This window comes from Oreochromis aureus, linkage group 22, assembly GCF_013358895.1.
Source record: "Oreochromis aureus strain Israel breed Guangdong linkage group 22, ZZ_aureus, whole genome shotgun sequence".
Taxonomy (NCBI): Eukaryota; Metazoa; Chordata; class Actinopteri; order Cichliformes; family Cichlidae; genus Oreochromis; species Oreochromis aureus.
This window is the reverse complement of record NC_052962.1, coordinates 18,054,649-18,076,843: the sequence shown is the minus strand read 5'-3', so window position 1 is coordinate 18,076,843 and position 22,195 is coordinate 18,054,649. Positions and strand designations below refer to the sequence as shown.

The 22,195-nt window shown below is 48.0% G+C and overlaps 1 protein-coding gene across 6 annotated transcripts; it reads left to right on the top strand.

The window, feature by feature from the left end:
• Positions 1-729: 729 nt before the first annotated feature.
• On the top strand, positions 730-20,946 carry ahdc1 (AT hook, DNA binding motif, containing 1). Of its 6 annotated transcripts, XM_039606056.1 has the most exons (7): positions 730-1,277; positions 2,927-3,011; positions 12,734-12,928; positions 13,230-14,562; positions 14,698-16,415; positions 17,503-19,234; positions 20,102-20,946. In XM_039606056.1, the coding sequence occupies exons 4-6, from the start codon at positions 13,351-13,353 to the stop codon at positions 19,226-19,228; spliced, it is 4,656 nt and encodes a 1,551-aa protein (XP_039461990.1). In that variant the 5' UTR covers positions 730-1,277; positions 2,927-3,011; positions 12,734-12,928; positions 13,230-13,350; the 3' UTR covers positions 19,229-19,234; positions 20,102-20,946. The 6 variants fall into 6 exon arrangements, with proteins under 6 accessions (XP_039461990.1, XP_039461992.1, XP_039461991.1 ...); XM_039606058.1 differs by lacking the exon at positions 2,927-3,011 and having other exon boundaries at positions 12,734-12,847; XM_039606057.1 differs by lacking the exon at positions 2,927-3,011 and having other exon boundaries at positions 12,734-12,896.
• The last annotated feature ends 1,249 nt before the right edge of the window (positions 20,947-22,195 follow it).

Below are 22,195 nucleotides of genomic sequence, written 5' to 3'. Positions count from 1 at the left end.
AATACCAACCATCAGTCAGCCTCAGCGGCTGTGTAATTGTTTCATCAGCAATTTCCCTGAATTTACCAGAGATTATTAACGATTTCCAACAAGAGATACAAAAATGTTTTTATAGTTTCTAGAAAAGTGATGAAGGAATGAAAAAAGAAACCTGATACTTGCTATGAGTCATTCACTGGATCCAGGACCGTATAGTGGATCTGGAAGATACTATGATCAGTAAATCTTTATTAATTTCTTCATTTGTTTCAGTAAATCAATGTAATTTTACACTAATCCATTACTGATTGCTCCAATATTAGTTATTTACTTTTTACTTTGGGATTCCTTTACCAATGCCTAACATTTATGCATCACCTGAGTATGATGCTTTACTTTACTTCATATTACTTGAACCATTATCTACCCAGAGCCCTGAATAAGCTGTTATTAGAAAGTTATTAATAACGAATCTTTCATTAACCATCGGGTCTTTAGTTTTCTTTATGAATCATCCATTTTTGGTCATTTATTTTAATGTGTTACCAACCAACCCACCAGAGATCTTTCTGGAGTCTAAAACACATTAATGTAATGTATATATAGCTGCTGTTTGCGCTTTCTTTAACGTCACCGTGACTCGCTTTCTTTCTTCAGAAGACTACTGTTCCCATAGTTCCAGAGGTGTAAAGTAAAGGCAGCTACGGGTGCCCGGATGGCTTTGACAGTCAGGCACGTTGGAGAGGCACAGCGGAGACCGGAGCGCACGAGAGACAGAGAGCTGGAATTGCAGAGGCAGAGACGCACGGGCGCACGGTCGATTTTCGCCTCCCGCATAGTGGGGAGTCCCGCGCCTGTCACCCCAAACCGGAGCACAGTGTTCGCAAGCGGCTGTGTCAGCACCTGAATTAGAAAGAGGACGGTGAAGCAGCACCCCTGCTCCTTATTTTTTACATTTTCTCCCCTTTCTGTTTTTTTGCTTTCCCGTCTTTTGTGGTGCAGATATTGATGTGAGCCAGAGGAGCGGTTTTTCTGTTGAGCCGCTCGAGACGGTGGCGCGCGGCGGGAGAACACAGCGTTTACATTGATGTGGGAGGACTATCTCCTTCCGACACGGGGAGCTCAGATGAAGGGGGAATGCTGCTCGCTGACGGCTGCAGCCGTCAAGGCAACGGCTCCGTGACCCGGGCGGGAAGAGGAGTGAGCGCCGCCACCGACAGCTGCGCGAGCCCCCAGCCAGCGTTGACACCGCGACAGCTCCAGCGGGCAGCGCGAGCCCCCAGACTCCGTGTCCCTTGGTGAGTGCGCGACTTATATACAAAACACTCAAATTTTGCTCCCCATCCACTCAGCCAGCTGTGCTGCGCACCTCTGGCTTTCTTTCTGAGTTTTAAAAAAAATGTTTTTCCTATACTAACCTCATCGGCGCAGTCACCTGGACGGAGCTCTGCATGCGTGCCGCTCGTGCTGCTGGGTCATCTGGGCTTTACTGTGGGCATGCAGCGTGTGTGGTTAGACCTTAAATGATGATGTTCAGACACACTCGCGTGCGCTCACACACACATACACACACACGCGCGTGCGCGCAGTGTAGTTCCGTGCGCGCGCAGTGAACCCAGTGTACCCTCACCTGTTTTTCCTCACTATTTACAAGATTCTCACCTCTTAGCCTCATTATCACTGAATATATATGTACAGTGAAGGTAGGGCAGCAGTGTACAGTAGCACCCCGGGTACTGTCACACTGCTGACACACAAACACAGACCCACACACACGTTCTCTTCTGTTCATTTTCTGTCTGCACAGATTTTTACCTGTGGGTCAGCTTGATGGGACTTTTCTAATATCTATATATTTACATATCAGTGTGCACATAGTAGAGATGTAGCTGTGAGCACAACTCCTGCTGGCGGACAGATGTTTTTCTGAAGCAGAGCATCCATCCAGCCCTCTGGTTTCCTTCTCGGCAGCCCCCCAGATCTGTCACGGCAGTAAGGCAGGACGCAGCAGCAGCACATCCTGCAGTGGCAACAGAGGCAGTGTGTTGGAGACAAGGCATACTCATGGTGGTGATTATCAGCTCTTGTCTGTGGTTTAGTAGAAAAGGAGGGAGGGGGTGCAAAGAAAAAAAGGAGAGAGAGAGGGTGCAGAGGAAGTGAAAGAAAGGAGAAGAAGAGGGGATGAGAGAAGTCAATGTCAGTGTCTGGGCAGTGACAGTTCGTTATTTAAGGGCCCCTCAGAGACGTGCACAGGCTGCCCTAGTGCAGGTGCTGTTAGTATGCAGAGTGATGCTCTGTCTGTCTGTCTGTCTGTCTGTCTGTTTCTCACTCACACAGTCTCACTCTCTCAGTGGCTGGTTGAAGAGTGAGTTCTCTTATTGGCAGGTCCACTTGGACATAATGAATAATTTCAACCCTCTGAATGCTGGAATGAAAAGGAAATGGCCTTACCTTGGCATTCAGCCGCTGTCTGTCAGACTTGTCTTGAGTGCATGGTAGTGTGTGTGTGTGTGTGTGTGTGTGTGTGTGTGTGTGTGTGTTTGAGAGAGTGAGTGACAAACAGAGGGAATGTGAACATATAACAGCTTAGGCCCATTGTGCTTCCTACCTGTGTGAGCGGGGCTAGTTGTCATAGCAACGGCCTTGTAGCTCCGTTGATGTTCCTCCTGTCCTCATTGGCAGGGTCAGCGCACCTAACACACCACATCTCGTCTCAAATCTGAGTGTGTGTGTGTGTGTGTGTGCTTTGGAGGTACCTTTTGTTTGTGCCTTGCTGCAGTTTGTAGGCGTATAGGTTGATGGCACAGACAAGTCAGCGTGTGTGTGTGTGTGTGTGTGTGTGTGTTTTGAATGTGTGTGTCTGTGTGCGTGTAACAAAGATACACCCTGCTGATATGACAGCCGACAGCTCAACCAATCACCTGTTTCCTCTCTCTCTGCCTATCAGCATGTGAGGTTGCCATAGTCAGACGTCCCCTTGATATGGAGGTCGTCATGGAGATGGAGAAGACAGAATGGACGCACATATTCACGTATAAGCGCATGCACACACACACGCACATAAACACACACACACAGGGCATGGGATGGTACAGTATAGCCACTGACTTCCGCTGATTTCTCAGTGTCTTGGGAAGTTTTGAGCTAAGCAGGATGGTGCAACCTGTTGAATGGAGGTTTTGATGCATCAGCTCTGCACACGGGGGTGTTCACGTCAGAGTCAGGATCACCGAGTAAAACTCTCTGTGGTCTTGTGACAAATCATCTGCTTAAGTTGAGCCGCACACACAAATCGGGATGCACCTTTATGTTGGCCAAATATCTAACATAAAATGGTGTTTACCAATTTTGTGCTGGCTAAACCTTCAAAGATATTGTGAGGATGATTCGAAAGACCTTGAAACAGTTTAGTTATTTTTGTCATACTGGAGATTTCCGTTTCTTTGTTGCCAAGGTGTAATAAATAACTACAAAAAACAAAAGAGAAAAAAAACCGGAAAAATGCCGCCATTCAGGCAAATTTTTATAAAAATCTGCACTGGCTCATAGCTTCATAATTGGTGCATTCTTACATGCAAGCAGCGGAGTTTAAATCTGAAAGGATCTCCTATAGGAGATCGGATCTGCTCAAATGCTTATTCTCCCCTCAAAAAAAGGACTCTCCTTAGTTCTGCAAAGCATCTGTCTTCTAGCTGCGTGCAAAACTGGCTGAATGCAACAAAGTGAAGGTTTCTTTCTTTTTTGAAACAACAGCTGAAGATCATTGTGGCTCTCAACTCTGAACCCTTCACAGCAGCACTCAGGGAAAAGGGAATTTAAACCATTATCTTAAATGAGTCCAGCAATTAATAATACTTGAAATGCCTCCCAAAATACAGAAGTAACTGATTGCAGAGCACAGATTAACCAACACACCAAAATAAGCCATTCACTGTCCTCAAAGCAACAGAATTTGGTTGGATAGAGCTCAGAGTTGTTAGCGGTTCTCTCTAAATCTGGGATTTTCACCTCGATTTGCCCAGAGGCCATCTTTATGCAATGACAGGAGGCCAGAGGCCAGTTAATAAACAAACAATAATATTTCTAGTATAAAACGAATAAACCCAACCTTTTTTTAAGGCCTATGTAACATATCATACTGCATCCAGTTGTTCCAATGCGCTTTAGCTCCAAACGGTTACATGTAAACCACTCAAACACAACCTGAACCTCTTCAGTCAGTTTTATTAAGGGAGTTAGCCAGCTGGCACCCTTGTGGTGGGTCTGATTTGTCCTCTGAGCCTAAGTTGAGTATCGCCATACAAACAAAATTAATGCTTATTTTGCTGTTGTTTCTAAATCAGAGGTGGAAAAAAAGGAGGAAAAAACTGACATCATGTACTAAAAGACCTCTAAATGAAATGTAGAGTGAAAGGACATTTTTGGGCATATTTAAAAACTTTTTCTCTGCAACAAGCCACTACTGGCAAAAAAATAATAATTAGTCACTACTTTGTCCTTGGGGTGAAGGGTCCTGTCTTTTATGACTCTTTTTAATCTAATGGTTACCTGAAGTGAAATAGCTTTTGCCACAGGCAGGTAAACGTGGTTCAACTCCCACACACACACACACACACACACACACGGATGCACCCACACACACAGCAACCGTTTAGCATTAGTGTAAGCAGTGTTTGTATGCTCCATTCTGTCACCTCCCACACGATACATTCATAAAACGGCTCCTCCGCGCCAAAAGCGGTGACTCAAGAGGAGACATCTACCCTTCTCTTTTTCTCTCGCCTCCTTCCTTCCTTTAACCCCGCTGCTCTCCATACACCTGTCCTCCAGTCAGTGCCACCCTCCTCCCCCAACACACCTTTCTTTTTTCCTCCTTTCACTTGTCTTTTTCACTCCTTCAGTCTCTCCTTTCCTATATGTCCTTCCTCACCCCATGTCCTCATTCTCTTCATCCCCCTTACCCCTACCTCCCGTACCCCCCCTCCAACGGGTCTGGTTGCAGCCGGTTTGAGTCTGACAGTGGAGAGGAAGCGCCGACCTCTCACCTCTGGAGGATGGAGCGAGGTGCGGCGGGGTGTGGGGATAGGCAAGAGGAGAGGGATGATGGAGGGCAGTGGGGTGGAGGAGGAGGCTTGGGGGGGGGGGCTGCTGAGGGAGAAGGCGAGAGAGAGGTCAAAGAACAGGAGGGATTTGTGAGGGAAGAGAGCTGGGGGAAGGGACGGAGGGAGGGAGAGCACATGAGAGAGAGAGAGAGAGGACAGAGGGGTCAGGAAGGAGAAGGGGTGATAAATGACGGGAGAGCGGCAAAGATGGAAGTACGGGGAGGGAAGGATTGACCGGCGCAGAAGGGATGAGAAGGAAAGAAAGACAGAGTGTGAAGCTGCTGTGTACCTCCCTAACAAGCTGGACAGAATCAGCTCAATTATTAAAGAGGAGCGAGAGATGGGGAAAACATGCAGACACAGACGTACACGCACGCACAAGAAGCATCTCTCCGTGTCTGGGCACACAACACGCTCGCATCATCATCATCGCAGACACACACACACACCTATCTGGGGATCATCATACTTTGCACATGTGCAGCTTTGTGTTTCTTAGAGTTTCTCTTTTTTTTTTACAGCTGTGTGTGAGTATACATGTGTCTGGGTATGTGTGTTTAAAAACAGTGAGTCAGAGGATAAGCAGAGACTTGTTAGTGATTCTCCTCAACACGCACCCCCCACCCACCCTCCTCCTCACCCCCCCACTACCCAATTTGGCTTCAGCGCCGTCTCAACGTTCCACCAGCGTGGCTTCAATGTCGTCCCATCAATATGAACAGATAATCAGAGCACTAAGGGGTCTGTCTATAAATCCCCGCTGTGAATATAGTTCTCACCCTCTTCCCTTCCTTTCTTCTCTACCCTTCTTGTCTATCTTCCTCCCTCCTCCTCCTCCTCCTCTTCCTCTCTCTTGCCCGTTCCACCCTTGTTTCTAGTTCTCTTTCTTCTTTCCCTTTTCCCTCCTTCTCTGAGGAAGTGTATGCCCCCAAGGGACGAAAAGATTCGCTACCTTCCAAGAGAGAAAGAGATTGTGAGCGGCTCTCTCTCTATATGTGTGAATGTGTGTCCTCCACATATGTGCGTGCCAGGATGATAGTGTGTGCGTGCGTGAGAGTGAGAACACACACTTCCTGAGACGGAAAGGGAGACGGCGAGAGAGAGAGAGAGAGGGAGGCAGGGGATGAGCAAGTGAGGAGCAAGTGAGAGACTGAAAGCAGGAGGCTGTGGAGGGGGGAGGAGAGAGAAAGAGATAAGAGAGAAAGACAGAGACTAGTCGGGGAGAAGGGGGAAGATGGATGAATGCACTGCGCACCAATTGTGTGTGTGTGTGTCTGTGTGTGAGAGAGAGAGAGAGAGCGATGGTAAAGAGATGCAGGTAGACAGAGAGGGACGGAAGGGTTTCTTATCCTCTCAGCAGAAGTCATAATTTCTTAGAGCGTGCACAGATGTGTGTATGTGTGTTTCGTGTGCATGCCTCATTGTGTTTGTGTCTGAAAGTGTTACCTCGCACAGGCTTGAGGCCAAGAACCACAGCACAGAGAGGTACAGTGGTGTAGCACTGGTGTGTAGTGTCAGCCGTACACGTGTGTGTGTGTGTGTGTGTGTGTGTGTGTGCGTGCGCACTTTCTGAGAAATGTGTATGTTGAGGCTGTGGCTGATGAGCTGTCAGTACCTACAGTTGGAATGTTCACAAGGCGGCCATTGTTGTTCAAACAGCCAGCAGCCTTCTCCTTGGCAACGGGCGCTGCAGCAGCGTCTCCCACAGCAACTGTGGAACAGGAGTATGGAGGGAGGAGGAGGAGGAGTCAGGAAGTCAGGGCCGCAGCACGGAGGCCCCTCTCCAAAACACTGGCCTCAAGGTCTGAGTGTGTGTCGGGGTCCAAGCATCTGGTTTGTGTGTCCTCGATGCGTGCGCTGGATGTGCGTGACTGTTTTCACGTGTGCCGGTATGTGTGGCTGTTAAGTGTGGGTTTTCATCAGCGCCAGCGTGTAGCGTGCATCAGCGTGTGTGTCTGCGTGTGTGCGCACCTGTGTGAACTGTAAGTGGGAGTGTTTCTGTATTTGCACCTAAGTGGTTGGTTTCATCTTCCTGTATTTGCATGTGTTTGTGTGTTTGTGTGCGTGTGTTTTTCCAGACATATCCCTGTGTATGTGTGTCCTTGTTCATGTGTTTCAATGCGTGCGCACATGTGCACACTCCTCGCTGTTCCCAGCTGGCGCAGTTGGTCACATGACCCGAATGAGGGGCGGCCATCAGCAGCGCCAGTAAACTGCCTGCAGGAGAGTGAGAGAGAGGGGAGAGAGTGTCAGGCTGAGTTGAAGATGAGGAAGGGGGTGTTGGGGAGTGGGAGCTGTGGGAGAGAAACTAGGGGCAGGAGGTGGGTGGTGGTGGTGGTGCGAGAGTGGGGGGTACTGGGGAGATGAGAGAAGGAACAGTGAGAAAGAGGAGTGAGGAGGGGCTAAGGAAGGAAGGGGTAATACGGTCCTGCTCGTCTTAAAATAACTACAGCATGTAGGTTCCTGCAGAAACAACAGGAGAGAGACAGGCAGACAGTGAGACAGTCAAACGGGGGCTGTTGTTGGTGGTAGTGGTGGTGGAGGGTCCTGGTTTTGTGTTGTCTAGTGTTTGGAGCTACTTCTCCAATCCCCTGTGTGCATCCTTGGCTGAGCTGCCACTGTATCTGCTCTGTGTGAAGTCTGTTTACGTTAGATGTGTTTCTGTCTGTCTGCCTCTTTTTGTTTGTCTGCACATATGGTTTATGTGTTGGTCTCTGCTCATTGATATGCTTTGTGTGCATCTTTGGTGTGTGTACGTGCGTGCGTGTGTGCGTGCGTGCGTGCACACGCCTACTCTTGGCAGGAGATACAGCGCGCGCACTGATGATGGAGATCATTAGGAATTTCCTGCAGCTGGGAAGGTGGTTGCGGAGGGGGGGCGGGGCAGCAGGACGGGTGGGATGTGAGTGGGTGAGAAAGAGAGGAGAGGTCAGAGTGAAAGAGAGTGTGGGTGGGTGGGTGTTTGCGTGTTTGGGGGGGGGGGGGGGTCTGTATGTAAAGCGTGTTCCTTGGACTGTCTGTGTTTGACTGACGTGTGTGGATGGAGCTGCAGCTCACCAGGGTTCAGCGTTGTTCTGAGGGGATGTTGATGGTAATTTGTGCGCAGGCATGTCGGCGATCTGTACGTAACACCGCTTTGGCACACTTACCAGCACCTCAAGCTCTCAGACAACCCAGGTCTGCTGATCAGAAGAGTTTGCATATGGTTAAAGCTTAGCTGCTCACTGTTTTTGCCTGTTGGGCTGCAGTGCACTGCAGTCGAGACAGGACCTTATAACTTGAGTTTTACTCTTTGTTTATTGAGTTAAATTAAAACTTTTGAGAAATTGGCTAAACTAATAAAGATTCAACACTGAAAACTTTTTTTGGAAGGGAAAAAATACCTATTATCCAAATGTCAGGCAGCTATTTTAAAGCTGATGTCTAAGTTCTGTTTAGGTTTAGCTCATGTTAAATGAGGATATTCTTGTGTATTGTAATGCAGCTCAGAATGAACAAAGTTAAGTCTTCCTTCAGACTAATGGAAAGAAACTGCTCATATTTAGTGCTTTTACTCTTCCAGACTTTCTCTACTGGGCATTTATGCAAATTAGCGCATACTTAACAGGATAATACCTCATTAACATAAGTTAACATAAAATTTCATAAACTTGTATTGTCTCGCTACAAGGAATCGACTGATAAGAGTTTCACGGTGACTTACTACTAATGCTCCAACTTTTTGCCTGTAAATACTACTTTCCAATAAAAATGTGTTGACATTTTTACAATTCGTAGCTTTAGAGTCTCTCACACTCTGAGCCGGAGCTCTCCACTTTACATACACCAGACTCTTCAGTTTTATTCCCGTCTATATTCTGAAGAGAGATTTGTCCCTATATCATTCAGAGGTTGATTTATAGTATGATTTAATCATAAAAATGTTTTCCTTTTCTGGTTGTGAACAGCATTTTCCAATTTATAAAGTACTAAACGACATTCCCTTTGACTCTGCAGATAAATATTATAATGTGCCAACAAAATGTAACAAGAATTGTGATCCTGGCTTTATCTGGTGTTCAGTTTTCCCTTCTGGAAAAGTAGGCAGATTAGTTCATATTTAGATAGATAATGCCTTATTTGCATATGTAAACCTGAAACCTCAGCAGAACTTCCAGTACGTACAAAAACACCTTCATGTAAGTAATCAAGTGTGGCATATCGATTTACCTGTATTGTCTTTCTTTAACCCTTGAAAACCTACTAGGAGTAACCCTTGACGGTCTTTTCTGAACTGAGAAGTTTCTGTCATATTTCAGGCCTGCTTACACAACAAAATGACTGGATCTGAAGTTAGTGAGGGCGGACTTCGCTTTTCTTACTAACCACGTCTTCGTTGATATATACTAAGGTGTCACTCGTCATACAGGGTAGATCGTCAAATGTTGCATTTATGGGCCGAAGTGTTAAAGTGCAACATCATGTAATGCTACTATATGGTACTGGCACTATGTAATGTGTAATGTGTGAAGCTGCAGCGACAACGCCAGCCAACGACTCAACAAGTTGCTTGGTCACAGTGTTTCATTGAGAAGTGTTGGATAACCGAACATTGTATTCTGGATATCAAACCAATCCCAAACAAGCAAACAATAAAGCCTCGCATCTATAAAGACTTAAAATTATGATCAAATAGCCAAATGTGAGCGATATCAGCTTTGCATTCACCTATGGCAAAGGGGTAAACATGAGGCAAATACCCCCAAACCGCTGCCTGCACGCGTGTCTGCTACATTTTTAGAAAGTACACACAGTGTTGCTGTGTTTTTCTCATGATTCCGTTCACCGATGTTTTCCGTGGAAGGATTTTATTGTTGCGTGTATGTTTGTTGGAGCCGAAGGTTGGGGTTGCGTCAGGGTTGAGGTGATGGAGCGACGAGAGCCCGACGGTGTAGTCGAGCCGCTGCACGGTGTCACTCAGCCTCTGCGGACCCCTTGACCCACTTCCCCCTCCCCACCTCTCACGCTTCTCCGCTGGCCTCACATACACTTTTTCCATCTTGCTCCCTCTGTTTCATCCCCCCTTCTTCTTCTTATCTGTCTAAACCTCTCGGTGGAGCCCCCTCCTCCCCTCACCACCTCTCTCTCTCTCTCTCACTCTCTCCCTCCCTTACACCCCCCCATGCTGTTTCGGTGCTGCTGCCTGTCTCTTAGCAACAACTGCACACCCGTTAGAGCTCAGTGAGTGCTTTTACAAACACACCCAGGAAGACACACTTATACACGAGCACACTGGTGCGTGCGCGCACAAACACAACCATACACACTGGGTCTAGTTCCTCATTGAGGGTTTCTGCTGGCAGGCCTGTGAGTCTGCAAGCCTTTGTGGCAGTGAGATAGATGGGAACAGAATAGATATGCTTTACAGCTACCATGTACAGAGTCATTGCGCCTCTTAGACTACGCACCAACAGGCCAGTGGCCCAAACTGGAAATTGAGAGGTTCGAGCCTCTCTCTCTCTCTGTCGGTCTCTCTGTTTCCTTTCCCACGCGCGTGCACAATTAGACCTAAAAGTTTTCAGAGAAAAAAAAAGAAAATGTGCAAGATGAAAACTGTTCAAACAGTATCATTCATACGAGAGCTGCTCTTTGTGAAACAGATTCAACAGATCATCATGTGGGAGCAGCGCGCACCCTCGGCTGTTTTCACAGAGACAATACTACGCCACTGTGTGTTCCAAAGCCCCAGAGCCATTCACAGCAAAAAATGCACCAAAACGCATTCGCTACGTATGACGGTGATTACATTGGAATGGCGGCTGATGGATGCCAGGAGTGTTTGCTTAAAACAATGAATCACAGTGGGAGCATTTGATTGGCTGGCATCTAAAACCCTGTCAGAAAACCCCCCGCAGAGCACAGTAGAGGGATACTTGCATGTTTGTCTTTGTTTGGCGTGTGATCGTGCATGGGTTCACATGTGTGCGTGATATGTCTGTCTTTATGTGTAAATCGATGTGCGAGTGTGTGGGAGGATGGAGCTGTGGGGGCATGTTTTGCATGCGCGTTTGCGTGCTGGCATGTGTCGCTGGTGCGTGTGCGCCTCTGAGTGACAGCGCGTGCACGCATGTGTGCGTGTGCGCAGCGAGCGCATGTGACGCAATGCTTAATTAAAGCATGTGCTCTTCTCGTTCTCTCACAAACTGGTCAGATGAAGCCTTAATTAATGAGCGCTGTTAATTAGACTAGAGAGAAAGTGAGAATGAAAGTGGGAGAGGCGGAGGAGGGGTGGGGGAGTCTGAGGTAGCGCTGGGAATGGGGGGGGGTGTGAGGGGTTAAAGAAAGTATGTTTAGTGTGTTTGTGTTCATCTCCATGTTCGTCTGTCCCAGTTGTGTCATTCCTCAGAGCAGCAGAGCACCGAGGTTTGCTCTGCTCCATGTGTGCAGCCGCAAAACTCTGCTACAGCAAAACTCTCCCACTTCTTCTCCTCCTCTCCCTCTACTCTTTTGTCTTCCTCTCGCCTCCTCCTCACCAACTTTTGCTCCCTCATTTTGCCAAAAATCTGTCTGCCTGTCTCTGCCTCAATCATATCTTTCACCTTCCTGTTCTTCTTCTTCTTCTTCTTTTTTCTCTCACCCTTTTCATATGTTCTCACCCATTCACTCTCCCATTCTCCCATGTCTCACACTCCCCCTCTCTCCATCCCCGCCTTTCTCTCTCTCTCCCTGTCCTTCACCCTCCCTCCTAATCAGAGCCATATGTTGGAGAGGGAGGCAGGGAGATCTGACGATGGACATAATTGTGTTGAATGTAGACCGTGCGGTACAGTGTTGGGAGTCAGCCGTGTGCGTATGTATAAATTAAGTTTGCAAATGTTGCGTTTACTTGTGATCGGATGCAGTCACATGTGAGTCTCACACCACACGGGGTTGAGATTTCACAGCACTTCTGCCTGCACTTCTCCCCATACTTTGGGTTTCTATAATCCCTCCATCGCTCCTGTCTTTCTGTCACCTTCATCTCTCCATCCTCTTAACACCTCTCCATTCACCACCTCTCTGCTTCCCCCTGGTGGATGTGATTATTCACACATTCTCATTCTTGTTGCACCCTCAGAGTCTAGAGCTTTGTAATGCATTTGGAATAGTTTTGGTGAAACGTGGCATGAGCAGTGACAGAGTGTGTGTGTGTGTGTGTGGGCGTGCGCACCCATGTCTGCTGTGCAACATGATTCAACAGTTGAATTTCTTTGCATTTTTCAACAACATATACATCCTCTCACTCAAATTTCGCACATGCGGCAAAAACGTTACTGTCGCGTATTGATGATCCTCTGAGTATTTATACCAGCATACACTTGTACCCACACTCTGCTGGAACACATCAGAATGAAACACTAACTACAATTAGACTTTAAAAATTTATACTGCAAGTCATCCTCCAAAATAATTGCATGAGATAGTGCAGCCCGCACCAAAATACTGATTCTGGTCTGGCCTGATGCATGCTGTGACATCATGTACTAATCTCTTTTTCTCTTGTTCTTTCTGCTCCACCCTCCTCCTTTCTTTTTTCTCCTTTCATTCCCCCCACTCCGCATTTTCCTCCACCTTCTTCAACTCTTTGTCCCTTCCCCTTGTCTGTATCTCTATCTTTCTTTCTCTCACTCCAGCAACCATGGGCAAAAGACAGGAGCAGAGGGGAGAGGGAGAAGTATGTGAGCTCTCCACTGCAGTATTGATGACCCAATGATCCCCTGCAGAACAGAGCCAGTCAGGCAGACAGAGTGAGGCTCAACTCAGAATCAAAATCAGAATCAGTGCCATGATCGTTCGGTAAAAGCAACAAATTGAACAGGATATGAATGGTAAATGTAATCTAATGTTGTAATGCTGCTGTGTGGGTGGCACAGTTAATAGAGGAGAGTGCATCATGGATTAGGTTTATGGCCCGTTGCCAAAAATGTTGACGATTCTATTTCACAATCGCAATTACATCTCTGCAAATTTTTCTACGTGTTCCATAATTTATGCTTAGCAAAAGCCATTTTTGGGGGGTGGGGAGGTTCATGGGGTTTGGATTAAATGTCTTAAATTCAAGGAGGAGGTTTTAACATATTTATGGGCTTACTTTTCAGTTGGTAATATTGTTTTCGTATCTGTCTTTAGGTTTTTGAGTCTTCTTGCCAGCTGTTAGAGGACGACAGCTACAAAGAAGAAATACCCATTTACATACATCTGAAAACATCCATCGTTTCTCTGCCTCAGTGCCAGCAAAACTGTCTCCTGAATGAGTAGCTTATCAGATCACCTGCATTCAGGCCAAACTGGGGCTCCAGTGGGCTGTGGTGAGGCTCGGGCTGAGGAAAAGGGGTGTGTGCCGGGGCTCGAGGAGCTCGAAGCGCTCGAAGGGGCTGAGTTCTGGACCAGGGAGCTCGCGCTCCAGGGGGGGTTCCAGGATCCTTCTCATGATGGACTGGCGCTGGTAACATCCGACCACATTCCCTCCTCCTCTCCTTCTGCCCTGGCCAACGGCCTCCATCTTCAGAGGAGGCTGGGGCACAGCAGTTGCCGGCGGCGGCAGACAGAGACTCACACGACTGCTGAGACACATACGTTTGCAGAGACGTTTCGAAACATGCAAACACACATAGACCCAGATGTGCATGAACAGGCTTTTTCTCATGCAAATATGGAGAACTGTGGACTCACGGATGTGAACTCACACGCAGCTTCTGTAGGGCCAGAACTCTCCAAATCTCTCACACCAGAGGCCATACACTCACCCCAGCCCTTGTCTTTGGCGCTAGGCAATCATCCTGCCTCCACCAATCAGCTGGCAGCCCCTGTCCGAACTGCAGAGACAGACATGCCCTCGACGTTTTGTCCAGTCCCTGCTGGTCCAAACTCAAACACTGACTCCTCCCCACTTCCCATAGAGACAGAAAAAAAGTATGCACTCCGTAGCTCTGGACGTCCCCGCTTTCCCTGTCACCTGCGCAAATCCTCACGCCTCCGCAGAAGCATTGAGGATGGGGAAAAAAGAGGAGGGAGGGAAAAGGGAGGAGAGGAGGATGAGGAAGTATTAGAGGAAAAGATCTGGAGGGTAAAAGAGGAGGAGGTGGCAGTTGGTGATAAAGAAGAGCATTCATCTGTGGAGGCTGTTCTCCCTGCAGTTACCAGTCACACAGACATTGCTCTTGCTCTAACTGTACCTAAACCTGTTCCCAAAGCTATACCTAAACCTGGGCCCAGACTCGGCTATAGACCTGGACCTAAATCCAGGTCCAGGCCCTCAACGAAACCTGTTCATAAAGCAGGCCCTAAAAGCGTAATGAAACAGCGTCAGGCAGCCCAGGCCATCCACGATCACGCTACCCCTCATCTCTCATTTGGGAACACGCCCACAATCCCTGGATCTCTGCTAACGATGAAGCAGGAACCCGTTGCGGAGTTGAGGGTATGTCCTCCCAGTAATGGCAGACGTGGGCGTTTTGTTGGTGTAAGTTCATTTCTTAGTCACATATCGCTGCATCACCACTTCTTTTTGACATTACATATAACGCCATATTATTCACTAATGAACATTGAGTCAATTTGCTGTCGCGGCTGTTTTACCTTTGTGTCTGCTTTACAGGTGAGGAGGATTGTTGTCAAAGTGGCACGCATTCCAGTCAGCCTTAGCCGGCGACAGAAGAGCTACAAAATTTCTAATCTGGAAACGATCACAGGGACGGAGAAGAGTAATGATGGCAACGTGGAGGGCTCAGAGGCAGCCCGAGAGCCAACTGCACTCCTCCGAATGAAGAACAACGGAAAGAGTGTGATGGTGATGTTCCCTCCCGGAGAGCTCCCTGTTATCCTCAAACGCAGGCGGGGACGACCGCCTAAACAGCCCCTGCCAGGAATACAGGGGGAGCCTCCAAATGCTGGGAACCCTGGTGGTAATGGAGACCAGCCCAAGAAGCCCCGGAGGCGGCGACGGACTAAACTCCCTTTTCCTTATCCATCCTATGTCAATGACACGAATGATGTCAAAACCGAATATGGGGATGTTCTCTCCAAACTGGCCTTTTTAAACCGCCAGCCTCCTGCCACTGGCCGCTGCTCCCCCCCTCGTTGCTGGACACCTAGTGAGCCAGAAAGTTTTCATACCCCCTCAGAAAACCCCGGAATATCCACCCTGCTCCACCGGCTCACTGGGTTTAGACGCCCACGGGGTGGCAGAGGAGGCGGTGTTGGACGGGGAGGAGGAGCAGCAGGGGGGATCGGAGGCAGAGAGTGTAATAAGAGCACCTTCAGTGACTTCTTTGAATCTATTGGAAAAAAGCGGAAACTGAGCCCCCTGTCTGAGCATGGATTACCTAGGAAAAGAGGGAAGGGTGCGGGTGGAGGTGGGGTGGGCAGAGGAGGCGGTGTAGTAGGAACAGTGCCTGGGGGTGAGAAAATAGTCAGGAGGAGACGTATGAGAAAAAATGGTGCATTCAAAGGGGGTGGGATGTCCATGGGGCAGGACTGGCCCAATGGGGCAGGTGGCTGGGGTGAAGAGGGACCTATGGATAAACAGAAAGGCTTGGGTGGGTATCAGCTCTGTGGATCTCCAAGGGGGGGCTTCTCCTCCTGTGAGGTTGGACGGGGAGGTGCCTACAGCAGCCCAGGAGGGAGCAGAGGGGTTGGGCCAGCTGGGGAGGACTCCCAAGGCCTCTTCGCTGGTTATTTCCGATCACTGCTCGACTCTGATGATTCCTCGGACCTGCTGGACATCTCCTCCGCACAGTCTGACCCCCGCAAAGCTTCATCCACCCCTGGATACGAGCCATCCAGCCCAGCTACCAGTCACAGCTGGTCTACCGCATTCTCTAAGTGGAGCACTAAGGGTGCAAGTTCTGGGGCGGAGGGTTCAGGCCAGACACCTGGCTCCTCAAGCAGGCCTCCATATAGCTATGCCAGCCTGGCCCAAACATCCCCCACCACTTCTACCTATCCTAAATCCACTCCTCCATCTCTCTCACACTCTCCTAGCTCCCCCCATCCAGCCTCTTACAGCCACTACTCTTCTGGCTACTCCTGCTCCTCTCCTGTGGTGCCACAGAGATCCTCAGACTGCAGCTGGTCTGGTAACAACATTGGCAAGGCCAACCCTGTCGGTCCAATGGGTTATTCTAGCTATCAAGCCACAGCCAAGCGGGGCTACGTTGGATATCCAAGTGCAAGTCATTCCTCTGCAATGCGGGGGGACTCAACAGGACCGACGTCACCTGGAGGAGGATACATGTCTGTGGCCAAAAGTAGCCCCTTCAGCTCCTCCTCCCTAGAAGGTTACAAACAATACAACGCCAATCAGTGGAACTTCAGGTAAATCACTTCTACCACTCAGGTGTCATTAAAAGAAATCCTACACTAACTAACAGAAGTAAATCTTAAATTATCACACAAACATTTTGGTGTTGAAGGGGGAAAGGACCCAAAAACGCAGGCAGTAGATGATAATGCTAGTGATGTTTTATTTACACAGTGGTGAGATGGCAAAACAGGCAAGAGGGAAGACAAAACTAAAGACCTAAACTGGGAAAGCTAAATGACAAACCTGAGAGGGTACCAGAATGGGGTGAGAGGCAGAGAGACACGGACAAGGGACAGGACACCGTGGAACACAGACAAACCGGCAACAGGCAGGAGAACACACAGGGTTTAAATACACATAGCAGCAATTAAGGGATGAGCAACAGGAGGGAAACAGCTGGGAGAAATGCGGCTAACGAGACAGGGTAGAGGTGAAACTGAACACACTGACATGAGACATGAACTTTCAGAATAAAACAGGAAACTAACAGACACAGAGAACCAGACAGGACACTGAACTTGACTGGCAGACTCACGAGCAGACACAGTGACACCATAGACAGACGGAGGGAACACAGAAGTGGGAGCGGGCAGGCGCAGAACAAAACCTTAATAAACGGCAAACCTCAACCAAAGATATAACAGGATAAACAAGCACAGGAAATAATATAAAGAAACACAAAACACTGAGTTGACAGACTCAGGACCATGACACATTTGACTTGGTCTTAATGAAATTTAAATGTAAATGTAGGTAATTAAATATTTTCTTTGACACTAAACAAAAAAAAAGTGCAAGATATCTGAAAAGCCTGATCACGTCTGATGATTATATTTCCCAGTAAGAATGTTTCACTCGAGCATGCAATTTTCAATATCACCATGCCCGCCTTGTGAAAATTACAATTTTGGCTAAATATTCCTCATCCTTACCCAGCTTACAAGTGCATTGTCATAGCCTGCCACTGAGATTTCTCCTGTTACTGATTTGTGAAACTGCAACAAAGAGCAGTGAAAACTCTTTTGCACAAATACTACTTAAGTGTTTTTATTTATTTTATAATATATGTTGGTATTCTTCTTATTTTTTTTTTTTCAGACAAGGTTACAGTGGCTGGTCAACAGACAGCTTTGGACCTCAGTACCATGGCTATAGTGAATATGGATCCAATGAGTCCAAAGACATCTTGGATATCTCAAACTACACGCCCCAGAAGGCCAAGCGACAACCTTTCCCTGAAAGTCTGTCAGAATCTTCTTCTGACTCTTCACATCTTGGCTCCGCAGCCACTAATAGTGGCCCTAGTTCCACATGTGGCACGTACAAACAGAATGAGGTTGTTTCTGTTAGTGGAGAAGGGGGCCAGTCAAGTCTGTCCAGCCTGGAGAAGCTGATGATGGACTGGCATGAGAGTGCCTCGGGACCTTCTTATAACTGGAGCCAGAACGTCCTCTTCCAGGGCGGGGGGACCAACAAACCCGGCCGTGGTCGCAGGAAACGGACTGAGCCACATTTAGAAAAAGAAGGAGTTTCTGCTTTGCACTCTGATTCCCCATCCAGTCCCTCACCAACACCTGCTCCTGGACCTAAGCGCGGAGGGGTCGGAGGACGGGGCAGGGGGTCGAGAGGAGGCAGAGGTCTGTCTCCCTGTCAGAGGGAGAGGCCAGCGGGATCCAAAGGGAGGGGCAAGGCTGCGTCTACGTCAGCGGTGGGACCAGCGGTGTCTGCTGTAGGTCCAGAGGGGTCCGGGCTGTTTCAGGAAGGGCTGGATTATTACAGTGGAGACAGTAGCAGCCTCTCTCCTTTGGCCACTCCTAATCCTGCACCACCTTCCAGCTACCTCCAGGACCCCTGTGAGTACCCCTCCCCCTATTCAGCCCACCCCTCCACACCATCCTCTGAGGAACGATATCCAGCCTTATACCCTGGAGAGTCCTCCTCTTCCCTCTCACCCAGTGTTTCCTCTCCCCCTTATCCACCCAAGCCCACCCCTCCTCCACACCAGTCCTACCACCTTGTCCCCTCGAGGACCTTCTCCCCCTCTTGCTCCCCCTCACCACGGCTAACACCCCACTGCGGCACTGCACTTAGTCCCTCGCACCGCCCCCCTCCGAAAGACCCCCAGTTTTCGCAGTACGACTCGCCGAGCTACTGCAGCTCCCCCTACTGGTACGGACAGACATCGCACAGCGGCAGCCCAAGCCCACACGCGCACTCAAATACAGCTGTGCACGCACACAACAACCCGCACGCAAGTCCACATGGGAGTACACCGGCTAATTCGCTCTCTAGCCCAAATGCAAACACGCACACACATCTGACTCCAACTCCGCATGACGCACATCATCCCAGCACACAGCCCCACCTGAGCTCACACACAAACACACATCCAACATCGCACCTACAGAGCAGCCCTCTCTCGCACTCCAACAATCAACCCCACCTCAACGCACACACCAACCTCAACACCCACCTCCCTTCGCATACACACTCCAACCCCAGCCCCGGCCTCCATTGCCATGCAACACCTATGCTTTATGAGGAGCGCAGCCCTCCCGCTGCCATTACCCCACACAAGCGGGATATGACCTCCCACGCCATGAGCACGGGCCATCGGCAGGGGCCCTTGCCTCACTCCCCGTACCCCAAACCTCCCCTGGACTCCTCGCCCCATCAGGAGGACACTAGTGGCTACTCTGTGCCCCAGCAATCCTACCAAGGCATGGGACACCGCTACCCCTCCCAGGCGGCTCAGGGTGGCGGGGTGCTGTGCCAGCTCCTGGACCCAGCCGGTGATGACAGCTTCAGCGTCACAAGCCTGTAACAGCAGGTGAGTGTTTGACTGTCGAGGACAACGTAGGAATGGAAAAGCAATGAATGTTACATAATATTCAACTGGATGTAGAAGCACAATCATTTTTTTATTACTGTTTTGTTATTATTAGACTTACCCCATAAACATGATCATAAAAGACCAATTCATATCTTCAGTGTATCTAGAACACCAACAGTAAAGGCAACCTAAAAGACGATGTGTGCTGATAGCACTTATTTGCAGAGCAACACTAACAACAGTATTTTTGTCCAATGATAAATGGAACAGGTCACCTTTTAGTAATAACCCATCAAAAACAATTTAAGCCTCGTCGTGCGAAGCTTATATCTGTGTGCATGAGCAATTTTGTGCCAAGCAACTTTTACAGTAAAAAACGCTACTTTTAATCTGTTTTTGAGCTAATGGGGGGAAAAGGACATCAGTAATAAAATTGTTTCTTTTTTTTTTTAGATCTAAGATACAAAATACTAAAAAAAGGGTGTAGGATGGTCTCCACCAACCCTATAAAACCAAACAATGCTAAAGACATGGGCCCACAGTTGCATGTAATTTTTGAGCCCTGCTCTGCACACTCTCTAGGACCACATTTACACATTCTTTTTGCCAATTTAATGGAGGTTACAGGTGAATTTGAATGTGTTTTGCTGCAGTTTGTATTTCAAAACCTCTCTACCTTGTTAAACCCCATATATTTATCTTTAGGCTGAAATGCAAAAGTGAAATTTTCATCAAAATGGACACAGCGCTCTGACTAAAATAACCTAAAAATGTTTGTTTTTTTAATAAAAAGTGTGTCTTATATTACTTTTATTGTCTCCTCTGATCTCTTGTTGTCTCTCCCTCTCTCTGTTTTCCTTTCAGGTGCATTCAATTCAAGCTTTTACAGATTTGCAAACATTTTTTCTTTTTCTTTTCTTTCTTTTCCTTTTTTTTAAGGGGACTTCTTTGTGAGGGACTGCGAAATGAAGGGTGAGAATTTAGCTGCCAGCTTTTGGACAGTTAAAGCTTTAATTCTCCAGCACTGACAATCAAGATCAACTCACGTACTCGAGCATGCACATACACAAACGCACACGCGCGCAAACGCGAGACACGCATGCGCGGATTTGTTCACTACCTAAACATGACCACATGAAGTCGTATGTGTGCGCACTCACGCTGGAATGAGGGAACGGCCAGGAGGAGCTGACAGATGAATACCAGACGCTGACGGACAAAGACAAACCTATCTCCTCATCCCTTGGAGTCCTGCTGTGATACATGGAGGACTCTGTTTCCCTTAGAAGTCTAACTCACCAAATCTTTGCATTATTTATTTTATTTTTTCCCTGTATCTGCAATGTGGGCAAACTAGGATCACACTACTCGCCCTTTCTCTCTGTGTTTATTTCCCCTGTTTTCTCTCCTCCTCTGCTAAACCAGCAACTGTGTTCTGCTCTCAGCTCTGCATTTCTGTCTTGTGCCCAAACTCGAACCGCATCTGAGCCCGAATCAACTTCTGAAATGCCATAAGCCTAGCAAATGTCCCTCTCTGTGCACTCCTTGTGTTGTGTCCCATAAGAGAAAAAGTGGACTCAATCAGTTTCTGCTCTTGAAATACCAGCATCTGTACATATGACTCCAGCTCCAAGCCAGGGGGCCTCTGTTTCGCTGTGAAGGCCCATCATCAACTTGCCCTCCTCTGCGTTCTGCCATGGTTTCTCTGCTCTGTGGGGTGGGTGGGAGGGAGGGGCGGGGGGTTGGGGATACTGCAGCATGGAGACTTAACATCCTGTGTTTTGCTGTTTTAACTACAAGGGAAAGAGACATTGAAATTACACAACGGCCCCAAAGAGACTCTTGTTTTCTGTGTGCGAGTTTGAGACGGAGCGGCTGCGTTCGTGTGACATGCATGTTTTTGTGTGTACGTGTGCCTACATGTGCGTGTATGGGCGTGTGCGTGTGTGTGCCTGCGGGGTCAAAAGGAGTGAAGCTTCCCAGACACCAAAGTCTTGGCGGGGCCTAATTCTTTCTTTCACTCTCTCCCTTCTTTTTTCTGTGGTCTTGTGTTGTTTGGTGGTTTTTGTGATGAAAAAAAAATAACAAATTGTATATCTGTCTGTTACATATCATGTATGTATCTGAGGTGCAAAATATTTAAATACACATTCTGTTCTTGCCATTGGTAATCTCGTCTATAGCATTGAGCTTCTTTGCCGGATTAAGGGGGGAGGTGTGAGTGTGTTTGTGTGTGGCTGTTTTAGAGCCTCCCTGAGTATTGGGCTTTGCCCAGGCTGTCTGGGACTGTGAGCGAGTGTGCGAGCGAGCGAGTTCACTCAAGGACACAATTCGACAGGGAGTGAAAGGGAGGGGAGGAGAGGAATAGATGGTGGGGAGAGAACAGGGGAGGATACGTTGGAGGGAAAAGAAAGAAACCAGACTGAGGAAATCAGAAAAGGGTGTCGAAGAGGTTTTTAAAGCCATTAAAACAAAACAAAAAAAATGCGCAAAACTGTAGTTTCACAATTCATCCAAATAAGGAAATGTTTTAAAGCAAGCAACCAAAGACTGCTGGTACGGGAGAGAGCTGACAGGAAAGGAACCCATGCCTATTTCATGCCCTCGCAGGGAAACTTGCTACTATACGGCAAATACTGTACATCTGCAGCTTGTGTATATGCATGTGCATGCCAGACAGAGAATTAGAGAGAAAGAAAGCAGATGGGATAAGTTTACTGGCTGCATATTGTGTACAGTTTGTCAACAGACTGACTAAATAGACTCAGACATGGCCGGAGGAAACGTGTTTGCTGTGACATTCCACTGTATGGTGGAAGGGTGCACGAACTGTCAACAACACTACATGACAGACCGAGAGGGGGATGGTGCAGAGCGACAGCTCTCTTTCAGACTTTTCTTTTGTGTGGCATTTCTATAAAACACTGCAATTTCATTTACATGCAACTGCTTCTTTTT

Excerpts from the sequence above, each read along its gene's own strand:
- ahdc1 (XM_039606060.1), top strand. The coding sequence starts at position 13,351 with ATGAGTAGCTTATCAGATCACCTGCATTCAGGCCAAACTGGGGCTCCA. Across the intron at positions 14,563-14,697 it reads GACGTGGGCGTTTTGTTGGT|GTGAGGAGGATTGTTGTCAA; the intron begins GTAAGTTCATTT and ends TCTGCTTTACAG. Across the intron at positions 16,416-17,502 it reads GCCAATCAGTGGAACTTCAG|ACAAGGTTACAGTGGCTGGT; the intron begins GTAAATCACTTC and ends TTTTTTTTTCAG.